Source organism: Thamnophis elegans, chromosome 11 (genome assembly GCF_009769535.1).
Source record: "Thamnophis elegans isolate rThaEle1 chromosome 11, rThaEle1.pri, whole genome shotgun sequence".
NCBI classification, from domain to species: Eukaryota; Metazoa; Chordata; class Lepidosauria; order Squamata; family Colubridae; genus Thamnophis; species Thamnophis elegans.
The window spans coordinates 43,756,129-43,769,251 of NC_045551.1; the positions used below are offsets into that span (position 1 = coordinate 43,756,129).

Genomic DNA, 13,123 nt, shown 5'->3' on the forward strand with positions numbered 1-13,123 from the left:
AAATACAGGTAGTCCTCAACAGTTCGTTTAGTAATTGTTTGAAGTTACGTCATTGAAAAAGTTACTTATGATCATTTTTCACACAACCATTGCAGCATCCCCATGATCATGCGATCAAAATTCAGACACAGCTGGAGCAGTAAAGGAAGGCTGGGGAATATACTGTGGTTGAAATGTTGTGAAGAAATTACATATATTTTTTCCTTTTGAGGTGTGTTTAATATAACCAACTCAATAAAATAGGCAATAACTCCCAATATGACTAATAATATTAAGTATTTTGTATTTTTGTCTCTTTAGGTTTCTATCACAGTCCAGGTAAATAGATAAAGATATCAATTCAGCTGGATTAGTGTCAATTTAAAAACCCCTTCCTTTTTTTAATTCAGCTGATGGCCTTTGCATAATGAAGCAGAAAACAACCTCTAATGTGTAAAGTTAACATTAGAGAAACTAAAGATGTAGGACAGGCAATATCCAACAACCAGTTTTGCCTGTCTAGATGTGAAATACTTTGAAGGGTGTGCTCCTTCTTAAAATGTGTCAGTGAAACTGCAAATGTAAGACTACAGTAATGGATCAACAATAAAACAAGGACAGATTAAACAGGCTGTGTGTGTCACAATGTATTTGGACATCCGCTGTTCTACACTATCAGGTAACCTAGTTAACAGAAATCCATAATGTATTTTGTCATTTCTTGTTGCAACTCAGAGTATTTATAGCTGACAAAGCATTTTGTTATGTATATACCTGTGCATATAACGATGATCACGGATGCAGGATCAATAGGACATCAATACGGTGTTTAATCTAATTGTGGCATGCCGTGGGAACAACTGGGATTTTCACCTGAAGAAACTGAAATCAAACCTCAAACGAAACAAAAATTAAGTTCTAAAGGAGGGGGCTCTTCCTCCCAGCGCCCCCTCTCTGCCCCCCAATTTCTCAGGCGATTATTGGAAGCAGGATTACTTGGATAAAAAGGCATAAGCATGTAGGGGAAATCCCTTTACAAACCACAGAGAATGCCATGTTAACATTCCTACCTACATATATTTGTAAGATAAAAAATTCTACTTCAACTCCCTTGTTGTGGTTACAAATATCTTTCCTCACAAAAGCATTTGGAATGATCAGCAGTATCGTCCATTTTATCATTTACCTTGAAATCTAGCCATGTGAAACTGTGACCTAAGTTAGATTTTAGCCCATAAGACGCAGGACTGCAAGGAGGTGAGAAGAAAAGTCAGTTTCAGCACTTGGGACTCTAATAGTTGATGACTGTTAGGAAAAATACAGCAGTCACTTCATTTATTCACATATTTAATTAACTATTTATGCTAGCTGTCTTATTTCCTGATCTAGCTGTTTCTGATGTAGCCCATGATATTTTATTTTATTTAGTTTGTCAAAACATGTACAAGATAACAGGTATAAGTATAAACATGGACATGAACAAAGGAAGTGAGTACAAATAAATGGGGGCAGTAGGATAAGGATGGTAGGCGTACTGGTGCGCTTATGCACTCCCTCTTCACGGACCTCTTAGGAATAGGGTGAGATCCACAGTAGATAGTTTAAGATTGAAGCTGTCTGAGCTTTACTTATTTTTTGAATACATCTTAAAAAAGAAACTTAATTTCCTGCTTATGTTGTACATAAGCAAAGTTCTGTTGATTCCTAATCAGATAATTAATTCTCCTGAACAGGCTCCGCACCCAACATGGTGTCTGCCAGGATTAATTGTTTAAGTGGGCTCTGTCTCTACTCCTCAGTGTGACTGTGGTGCTCCTCAACAAAATATCCATCACATTTTGCCTGAATGTCCACTGAGAGCTTACATCAGACCAGCATCTGATATTTTTCGGCATAGACCACCTTGTCCTTGAATGGCTGGGTGGACTGGACATTGGCATTTGAGCTACTGTAAGTCCATGTATTTGCCATAAACTAAATAATAAATAAATTCTCACTTGTCATACTATCACTTAACCAGCTTGCTAGTCAAAACATTGTAGGGTACTTTTTCAAATATTTTCTGAAACAATCTGTTAAAGTAAATTCACACAAATGAGTTTAAGAAATTGATGAAATTTCTTCTAGTATTTTCTGAGAATTATATTATTTTGAAAATACATATTGGTCAGTATCTTATTATCTGCTTTGGAAATTTCTTAGATCCATATCAGATTGAGCAGTCTAGTTCTATGAATCTTCATTTTCCCTATTTTTGAAGATTGTGTTTGAATTTCATTCATTGTCCAGGATCAAAATGTATAAAGTTCAACTAGATATTCAGTAAGTTCCTTTAGTATTCTGTAATTCAGCTGGATCTCGGCTCTTCATTAATTAAAAATATAAGCCATATAATGATAGCCAACATTGAATTCAGTGTACTGTTTGCACAAATTAAAGCTATTCTGTTGCAGAAATTAAAACTATTCTAAAATGGAATAGTAGGTATTCATTAAGTTTCTAAGGCATATATGAAGGAACTTAACTAAACAACTATCTTAAACATCAAGAAATCTAGCTATGGTAATAATTTCTATTAACATCTCTATATAATAAATCAGAATTTCCAAATTACACATATGAGTAGTATCATTTATTGCAAATCTTAAGAATAGCACAAAACCTAAACCAAATATTTATGTCAAAAAAGAATATGAAAATATCATTTATTAAAATAATGTAATACTTGATTTTAGTGATACGTTTTGCAAAATAAAAAGATCCAAATAAATTGCACATAAATTAAACTTTTTTAAAAATATAGATGTTATACATAATGTTTAATTACAGCAGGACAGTGATTCCAGTTAAATAAAATTAAAACCTTTATCTTTCTCAGATATAAAATTACTCATGTCTTCAAGCAACACAGCAAAAGCCTTAAATTATCACCATTTCCACAGTAGTTATCACCACTTTTATATTCCATTACTTTGGCAAAATTAGTTTTTTTTTTTAAAACAGTACATAATGTTACAGAAAGTGTATACAACTTCATATTGCACTTTATATATACAAATAAAATGTAAAAGAAAATAGAGCATTTACTTGGAATGAACATGAATCCAACAATTGTAAAAGGATGAAAGTGAGTATGAATATTAAAAATATTTAAAATGCAGTACGTTTATATAGACTTTATAAGCTGTATTAACAAACTTTTACATTTATTGTTTAAGATAATATGTAGTCACCATTGATTGGAAGCAAATACTTGAATCATTTTAAGCTTATAAGCTCTTCAAAATGCCAGTAAGTTATAAAATAGAGCACAACTGTTAGTTGACATTAAAAAAAAGCTACTTCTACTTACATTAACACCTTTGTTTAGTGCTTATTTAGTTCATAGTGGTTAATACTTTAATCAGTTCATATGTGCATAACTTCAGCAACACTCTCATAAGTTTGTGTCTACACACGTTCCAAAACTGCCTACATTGTGCCATTCACTTCATGAAATCCTTATGTGATCAGTTTTCCTAAATACTTCTCAGAACATACAATATTGCAAGCATAATATAAAAATATGTGCATTTTCGATGTCTTATTTCCTTATACCTGATTGATACTATAACTAGAAACTGCATAGTTCTTTCACAAATTTTGACTTCATCCTGAGTTAGCAAGCCATCCCCAAACCCTCTTGTTCCAAAGTCAAGGTACTTTCATATATAAGACAGTTATGCAATTGAAGAAGAGCTGGGCATTCCATGAAGTGTTGTGCTTGTTGCTGTCCCACTAATGGCATTGAAAATGTGTAGTGAGTTGGACATTACATTGGCCTTTTCTTCCACAGCAGTAATCTTAAAAAAGAAAAAAGGTGTCTTACACACAGGCTGAGAACATTGTAAAGAATAATAATCTTTGTAAAGATTAGGGTGTCAGCCAATTATGAATATCCCTGCATAAGTGTAATTTTTAAAATGAGAACAGCATATCAACCTTCTATGAATTTTAGAAAGAGACAAAATGATTTACCTGGTGACACCACGCTAATTATTTAAAGGGACTATATATCTCCCATATATATTCTTGCAATGAGGGTTGGCTGACTTCTCTAGTGGCAAAACAGTTATTGATCAATATAAGTCTTTCATTGCTAGTCACAGAAATGAAAGACAACAATGGATTATGTAGAATGAAGGTATATTAAATAAAGCACACTTCTATATTGAGCATATTTGCTATTTTCCCCAAGAAAACAACTTTTTTAAAAAATAAAATAAAGTACATTAATCTTGTCTGACTGATAATTTTTCAATTCCACAATAACAAAACATGAAAACTGGATTTACTAGTTCAGGACAATTTGTAAAGACAGAAATTAGTCAAATAAGGTTGGAGGTAGATATTTTATTTCTGACATCTAAGCCAGCTATTTTTTTTTTGAGTAATTGAAAAAAATTCAATGTCATACAGGTTTTTGGAAGCTGGCTTACTGATATCAATCACAGTTAATATTAACTGTTCAGATCTGCACAAGTATGGCAAGATATGATTAAGCAAAAGTGAAAGTAAAAGTTAGTGGGGGAGAGGAGTCAGCACACAAAGTGAAGTTTTTCAGAACTTATTCTGAAAATACTTGAACTAATTGAACTAATCAAGTATGTTGCAGATAGCTCTGACTGCAATTCTCACTATTCCTAGTCACAATCACCAGTAATTATGCTGGTTATGGAATGGGACAGCTCACCATGGCCAGCTTGCCACTACCAGCTCACCATTGCAAAGTTGACTCTGCCAACCCACTACCACCAAGTCACCACAGGACAACTCCACATGGCCAACTCACCGCAGGAACAATTTTCTGCAGGCAGCCAAAAGAAGAGCTGTGTGAGCGAACAGGTGGACAGAGTGCAGAGCAGTGGTGGCTTCCCATCTTCACCTCCCTGGCCACTATACCCACTGCTGCAGAGCTTTGGACTGAAGAAGCCAGGGATGGCGGTGGTTTATGGGGAGGTGGCAGCAGCCAGGGTTGTCCCATTTGCATACCACCTACTGCCACTGCCCCACGTCTCTTCAGTCCTGAGTTTGGGTGGTAGTGATGGGGTGTGAAAATGGGAAGCCCTCGTCCGCCCACTTGCTTGCCCAGCTCTTCCTCTGATCATTTATGAAGAGTTGCCTCACCAAATTGGCCATGTGGAGTGGTCTTGCAGTGACTTGGCGGCAGTGAATTAGCAGAGGCGATTTGGCGGTGAGCTGACCATGCCAAGCTGCCATGCAGAGTTGTCCTAGATTCTGCTGGCTAGGAATGTCAAGAGTTGCAGAGCACAGTATCTTGAAGTTATTAGCTTGGGGGAAACTGCCTACCCTACCTGTATGGTAAACTAGGGCTAGAGAATGAGAAACTACTTCATTTATTAGAAACAACTCTAATATGCAATATAAACAAGGGTAATACAATTTGTTTGGTGTTAGTAAATTAAAGTCAAATAAAATTTGACTAAAATACAAAGAAAAAACTAGAAACTAAAAGATATTACCATCCCAGCTGATCACATTTTCAAAGCAGCATAGGGAAAAAGAAAAGGAAGAAAGAGAGATGCCCATTAAGGTTTCTATGGAATATGATAACACTTTTCTCAAAGAAAATCTGTTTAATTTCTTTAATATGTACTTAGGAAAGCAAAATAGGTATACCCCCTTTAAAACAATAAGATAAAAATGTAAGATATTTCAAAAAGAGATCAATAGAGTTTGGTTCCTTACTTTTTAAAAAAAAAAACAAGATTATTATTTCATAATTGAAAGCCTCTAAGGAGCACCACATAGAGAGAGTTGAACTTCCAGTTTGCAAAATCTCATGAGAAATGTGTTGTTCTACTCTCTCCTGAAATCTTGAGGGATGTTCATAAACTATTGGCACTCAAGCCAGCCACCACCCACAGAGTCTGTATTATGCACTAGGATCGGTTATATTAAGAGTGGCTCCAATTATAGCAAGATCTAAATTGGTTTTGGAAAAGCACACGGGTTGCATAACAATAATGGCAGGTGTTACCCTCCTTATAGCATATGATACTCTGACCTGATTGTCTGAATCCCATTCACACATTCATAAACAAAATATATGCAGATTTTTCAGACATACGTAAATCTCTCCCATCTTATACTGCTTCCACACATAATATACTTATAATAAACTGTTGCTTTACAGTACAAGACAAATACTTAATATTTGTTAATATAGTGCAGTTCCAGTGTAGGGGGGGGGGGTTAATATGGAAGAGTCTGCAGCATTTAGAAGAATAACACATTTTCATCAACTCTCTTTGAAAATGGTCCTCTATAAAGTGGTAGAATCAGATTACAAAGTAATAAAAGGAGTTGTTCACATGTCCAAATATCGCCTAATCAGAAAAAAAATATCTGTATTGACTTGGGGAAGAAAATGGTGGCCTGAACATGATTGATTGGCAATTTGATCCATGTAGAGAGATATGCCTATTGTAGGAAAATGATGTTTTTAAAAATTATGTTGTGTGTTTAATTTAAACATGTCAAGAAATAGCAAACATATACAATGTGCTATTGCTGAACATGTGCTTACATGTTGTATAAACATAGTATTGGCAGAAAATATTAATTTTACTAAGCAGCAGATAAACAGAAATGTGACTAATGGCAATCTACTGTATGCTGCAAATGATACCATAGCTCATCTTAGAGCCTATTGCTTATTTCCTAGCAGGACAGAATTGGGAAAAGAGAGAGAAAAAGAAAGTTGCCAAACTTATTTTTATGTCAATTTTAAGGTAAGAAGTAAAATAAGGCACAACCTCTCTTGTTCAAATATCTTCTTTATATATATAATTTAGGTTTTTGTCTGCGCTAGATACACACATACAGCCAAGCAAACAAAAATCAAGATAGGCAAATGCTGGGTGAGATAACTGGCATGGAGATAATGCTTCTTAACCATAGGATAATCTAGAGCATCTTGAATGAAGCTCAGTACATACTTGCTCATGCATAATTTCAGAGAGTTCTTTTGCCATCTCTCTATAGTTAGCTTTCATTTCTTCTTGATATTCTATCTGGTCTTCTTTTATAAGCCGTTCATTTACTTCTAGAGCTTGCCCACAAGCTTCAATAAACTGCCTGAAATGAAAATGGAAGTAAAATAAAATGAAGTTAAAAGCATTCAAGTATCTTATGTCCAAGAAAAAAAAAATCTTCAGAATGTTTACCTGAAAATTTCCTTCAGTGATTTGACTTTATTGTCTGGATATCTTTTGGTGCTTGTATCATCCAAGAAAGCTCTGGCATATGCTAATGGACCAGCATTAACCTAAAAGAAAAATGGCTGTTTGTTAATATAGTTGTTTTTCTCCTGTAATAACATTGAATGTCCTGAATCTCCTACAATACATGTTATAACCTGTGGGGAAATAATGTCACCGACAGTTGGAAGCATTTTCCTAACTAGACTGAAACTCTGCTTGTCCATTACCAATCACACGCACACAAGTAGTAGAAGGGGCCAATCCATAGCAGGGAATCTGCTCAGTGTCTAATACAGCTCTTGTGTGATTTAGAATAGGATGAGATGTACAGGGCGGGGCATAACCTTTTCCTAGGGGGTCACAGCAAGATCGACAGCAGTTTACAACTTCCGCGACACCTCATTTTAAAGCCCATAAAAAACTGAATTGAATGAGCTATTAAATGTTAAATTTGCTTTAAGAATGGCTGGAAAATTCGATTCGGAAGAACAAAGGATCATTGACAGAATAAAATGCATTGCCTTTCGAGAGGCTCGCGATGCTGGAGCGACGTTTATCAATCGAAAATGGATTGCAAACAAATTGAAACGTCATCCGGATTGGGTTACTGATAATTGGAACAAAACAGCCCAAGAATGTTTCACAAAATTTGGAGAAGGGCGTCCTCTGCAACTGTCCCAAGAAAGCAAAGCCATCATTGCAACTGGCAGTCGCAAACAACGAAAAGGAAACCGAAAAGTGGCCCAAGAAATCCTTCAAATTCGTGGAAAACGAGTTGATCAAAGGACAATCGGCCGATATCGAGAACGAGAAGGTTTGAAGCCATTCCACGTCATTTGCAAACCATTGAAAACTCAAACACACGTTCAAGATCGGCTTTGGTTGTGCGATTGGTTGTCTGAATGGACCGAGGAAGATTTTCTTCATTTGGCGCCATCTGACGAATTCTTCGTTTATGCCATTCGAAAACCGAATTTCCAGAACGATCGAATTTGGGCTAAAGACGTCAACGACATCGCCAAACATGAACGATATCGACAAATCGTTCGCAATCCGACTTGCATCGGGATTTTCGTCATTTTCACAGCCAAGAAACTGCATTGGGTTTTGAAGGATAAAGGGGAATCCTGGGATGGCAGTTATTTCTGTGAGAAAATTTTATTGGAGAATGTCATTCCATTTCTCAGTGATCCAGACAATGTCTTGGTGGTTGGTGAGGCTGTCTTTCTTCATGACAAAGCTCCTTGCATGCGTGCAAATGCGACTCAGCAATTGTTAAAGGAAAACAATGTCGAATTTTGGGGCAATGACGTCTGGCCGGGAAATTCGCCAGATCTCAATCCGGCAGAGAACATTGGGGCCATAATTAAGGATGAAGTGGAAGCTCTGATGATTCAGGAGCAAGGTCAAAATCGATATTCGGTTGAAACTTTGAGAATGAATTTGGAAACTGTGTTGAAAAATCTGGAAAATCGAACGGAACTGTTTGAAGATTTGTTGTGTTCTTATCCACCTCGTTTGAATGCTGTTCGAAGGGCTAATGGTGGTCATACTGACTATTAAATCGTGTCAATAAACTCAGTTTTTGATGGGCTTTCGAATGGTGTATGAATTATTTGTGTTGTTATTACAAGTGTTGCTGTGACCCCCTAGGAAAAGGTTATGCCCCGCCCTGTACCATCTGAGTAGGGCTACTTACAAAAATGATGTCTTGGTATAAGACACTGTGTGACTCAAATGTAGACCACATCAAATCCATTCCTCTTTTTTAGATTAGATTTTGATTATTTAAGTTATTATTTTAATATAATGAATAGCAGATGTTGAATAATAAAGGAAGGGAAATGCTTAGTGGTTAAAAAAATAAAAGCAACATACCAAATGAAAAATGTATGGCACTTACCTGGACGCTAACACTACCCTGCAGCTTTAATTGAAGTTTGATCATATCAACCTCAGTTGATGAACAAAGTTGCCGGAGTTCTGCATTTTTTTTATTCATTTCATCAATGGCTACCTCAATTGGATTTAAATCTTTGTATTGTTGATACATTATGGGAATCCGCTTTTTTACATATGGAAAACAATTGATAACTAGAGACATAAAATAATTAATATGATTAAGTATGTGGTTAATTTCAATCACAAAATTTTGAAAATTAAAAAAACCTTTTTTTTTTTTTACTGATAATGCAATTCTTTTTATATTGGGACCAAGTAAATTTTACCTAAAATGCATATTCTAAAAAATCACCCATTTGGAAATTAGTGCTCCTTTTTGTGTCACGTCTGCAGACAATCCTTACCATAGCTATCTCTGAATAGCAAATAAGTATCAATAAATGATATAATGCTTTTTTTAAAAATGCACTCCTAATTTAGCATTTTTCCCATGAAAGGTACTGCTGCTAGATTTCAGATCGCAGTTGCAAAATGATGAAATTCCAGGTAGAAGCGTTTAAAAAGCCATGGTGATGTCAAAATCATCTTATAAATATCATGTCATCATACAGATGCCCATGTAAATGTCCTTGAGCATGTAATCCCCCTATAATGTTTCAGCTGTATATTGGGTACCAGATTATTTGATGGTGTAATTCAGGGGTGGGTTTCTTTTTTTTTTTTTTTTAAACTGTTTATTTCATTTTCATTTTCATTTTATACAATCACTTATATACTGTGCATTTAAAAAAAAAAGGGAAAATCAATGAACACAACTCATCTTCCACCATAGAAAACCAACATAGCACTTCAATCCCCCATACACCCTTTCTTCTCCCCCTCCAACTTTCATTTCTCCCCTCCAACATTCCCCTCTTCTACTTCCCTTCCCCCTCAAACATTCCTTTCTCCCCTTCCCTCCATCTCACCCTCCTTACATTCCCCTCTCACTCCCTCTTTACTTCTCCCTCTTCTTTCCCTCTACTCCTCACTTTGGTGTATCTCTACAATTCATTAATCTATTCAATTTATATTTTACTCTAAAATTAAGAAAAATGAAAAGAAAAAAGAGAAAATAAAAGAAAAAAAGAAAAAAAAAGAAAAGAGAGCAACAGTATACAAGTGCATTCTTATTGTTCTGAAAATTGGGACTGTATTTCCACCCTCCCCCCTCCCCCCCTAAACCCCCCTCCCTAACCCCCTTTCGGCTTCCCAGGTCCCATACCCGGCATAACTTTTTATCAAGCACAGTCTGGAGTATATTAAAATCAAATAACTTTAGAATTAAAAGATAAAAGATAAATGAAAAACAAAAAAAAAAGGAAATAGTAAAAAAAGAAAAAAAACCACACACACACACAAAAAAAAGGAAAAACGGGAAAAATCAACAAATTCTCTACATTAAACTCAGCTTCCCATCATTTTTAAATCTTAAACAATGTACCTCATTCCTAATTTCAGTTATTTTATTACTTGCAGGATTTCAAACTATATTGAAACCAAGTAAGTTAATTAAATGGAATTCCAGCGAAGGCCTTATCTCTTTATCTAAATATCCAAACCTTTGATTTATCTCTTTTACCTCCTTCTCTATTAAACCATTTAAACATTCAAATACTTCTCTCGGTTTCCTTTTCCAACTCCTCCCATCCTGCCTTTACCCGTGTCCATATATATATTTTATTTTCATCCGTACTCCTCTTATATTTGCTTCACCTTCCTGCAGACTCTATAGGTATATCTTTCCAAACATTATATTCAAATAACAATTTATACAAAGATCAGCTTACTTTCTGTCTCAAAATAAACTCTACTTAAACCTTCACTACCCTCCCATCTACCCCACACTTCCCAGCTCCATTCAACCCGAACCACAATCCAAGAAGATCACGATCTCCGCTCTCCTCACCCTAAAAAATAAATCATGAACAATTAAGTAGAAATTCAAAGTTATCCATCGAATCCTGTTTAAATCCCATACAATATATATTCCAAAATCATCGCCACTTCTTTCAGTCTCTTTCAGTCTCAATGTCTCTTCGTCAGTATGCAGCTATACCGTTTTACCCAAGACAGAAATCACAAAGTATTATTCAGATTAAAAATTAAGCAAATGTTTTAGAAGCATAACTAAGTCTTTATTCTCTACTCTTCTGCCCTTCCGGAGGGGGAAAACAATGCCTCTCGCCTTGTAGCCACGTGTTCCGCTGTTTCTCTTCTCCTTCTCCTTGTCTTTCTCCATGTCCGGGTAATTCAGGAAGTCCCGCCTTCAGAATATTGTAATAGAAATCTCGGGCTTCCCAAACAGAGTTGAGGCAATGTTTTTGGTTATCAAATGTAACAGTAATACCAAACGGCACTTCCCATCTGTATTGTATCTGAGAGTTTCTGAGTTCCTTAGTTAAGAAGGCATAGTCTCTTCTGGCTCTTAATATTTGAGGTGGTATTTCTTTGAAAACAATCAAGTCCTGTCCATCAATTCGCAGCCTATTATTGTAGAACTCCTGTATTATCGCGTTTCTGGATTCTCTTGTGGCAAAATATATAATTATGTCCCTCGGAAGTTGTTGCTGTTTTGCTACGTATGAATTATGGCGATAGATTTTTTGAATCTGCCAATCAAAGTTAAGTCCCGGACTTCCCACCGAGCGACTAAAAGCCTCAAAAAAGGTCTGTTTCAAATTCTCCTGCTCATTTTCACGCAATCCCCTAACTCTTATTGCAGACTCAGTCTTCTTATAATTTATCATGACAAGTTGTTTTTGCGCAATTTGGATTTCCTGTTGTAATATTTCAATTTTAGATGTCAGGTTGGAATTAGCTTCTTCCAAAAGTTCCAATTTATCCTCCATTCCAGCAATATAATCTGTCATAACATTCATAACCTCGATCATATCCTCCTTTGTTTGAGCAATCTTGGCATCAAGTCTGTCATAAAAGTCTGAAATAAATTTTTGCATTTCCTCTCTGAACTCTTTAAGGATTTCAAAAAGAAATTCTTTCGTTAACAAATCTCCAGTAGAGGGCGTAGAAGGCAAGGACAGCGGCTTTGTAACAAATGCCTGAGATGAGCATCTGGGTTTCGATTTCGGTGCCATGATAAAAAGGGAAGCAAACAGAGTCTCTGCTCACGTTAATTTGAGATAAGGTAGTTTCAACAAACCCCTGGCAATCAATAAAAAGAAATCTTCGAGGGAACAGGGCTAATTAGTTTGTAATCCCTTAAGTCTGTCCAGGAAGTTGAAGATATATCGTTATAGCAAATGCGGAAGTTACAAAATCGCCATTTTTTTTTTTAAGAAAAAAAAAAGGTTAAACAAAAGGAGTCTTTTATAAAATTGAAGCTGGTATTTTAAATAGAGAAAAAGGAAAAATTCACAGGTATGTTCACTGCCCGGATTAATCTTAAATGGGTTAATTACAAAGGCTTGTTCTGGGGGGGGAAGTGACTCGCCTAGAGCTGAAAAAAAAACAGCTGAGAAGATCTGGCCGGAGTAAATGACTCAGCTTTCGTTGATTCACTCTCTTTCGTTCGCAGCCAAAAAGAAAAAAAGGCTACGAACTTCAAAGAGGATTCTAACTGGCTGAGGGACCCTCCCTACTTTTTCCTTAATGGAAAAAGAGTTATCTAAGATCTTAAATAGATATACGAACCAGAACTCTGAGGGCAGCTTCATTAAGCAAGAACCTCCCCCGGAAACAGGGGTGGGTTTCAACCGGTTCGCGGCGGTCCTTGCGAACCGGTTGGTCGCCGAACCCGGAAGTAAGTAACTTCCGGGAACGGCGAAGGGTGCGCCCGCCCACGGTCCTTACCCGGTTTTGACAAGTTCTGCGCTTCCATGCATGCGCAGGATGCATACAGCGCCTGCGCAATCGTCCAAGAGCAGCTGGAGCGTTGCGCAGATGCTAGTACGCATGCGTGCACCGCGTGTGTGCAC

At 36.3% G+C, this 13,123-nt stretch overlaps 1 protein-coding gene across 1 annotated transcript in view; it reads right to left on the reverse strand.

The window, feature by feature from the left end:
• Nucleotides 1-3,435: 3,435 nt before the first annotated feature.
• Nucleotides 3,436-13,123, reverse strand: part of DOCK9 (dedicator of cytokinesis 9) — a 132,583-nt gene continuing 122,895 nt past the window's right edge. Inside the window, 4 exon segments of the mRNA XM_032226410.1 lie at nucleotides 3,436-3,821; nucleotides 6,981-7,119; nucleotides 7,209-7,309; nucleotides 9,148-9,338. Coding sequence (XP_032082301.1) covers nucleotides 3,699-3,821; nucleotides 6,981-7,119; nucleotides 7,209-7,309; nucleotides 9,148-9,338 — 554 coding nt within the window. The 3' untranslated portion in view covers nucleotides 3,436-3,698.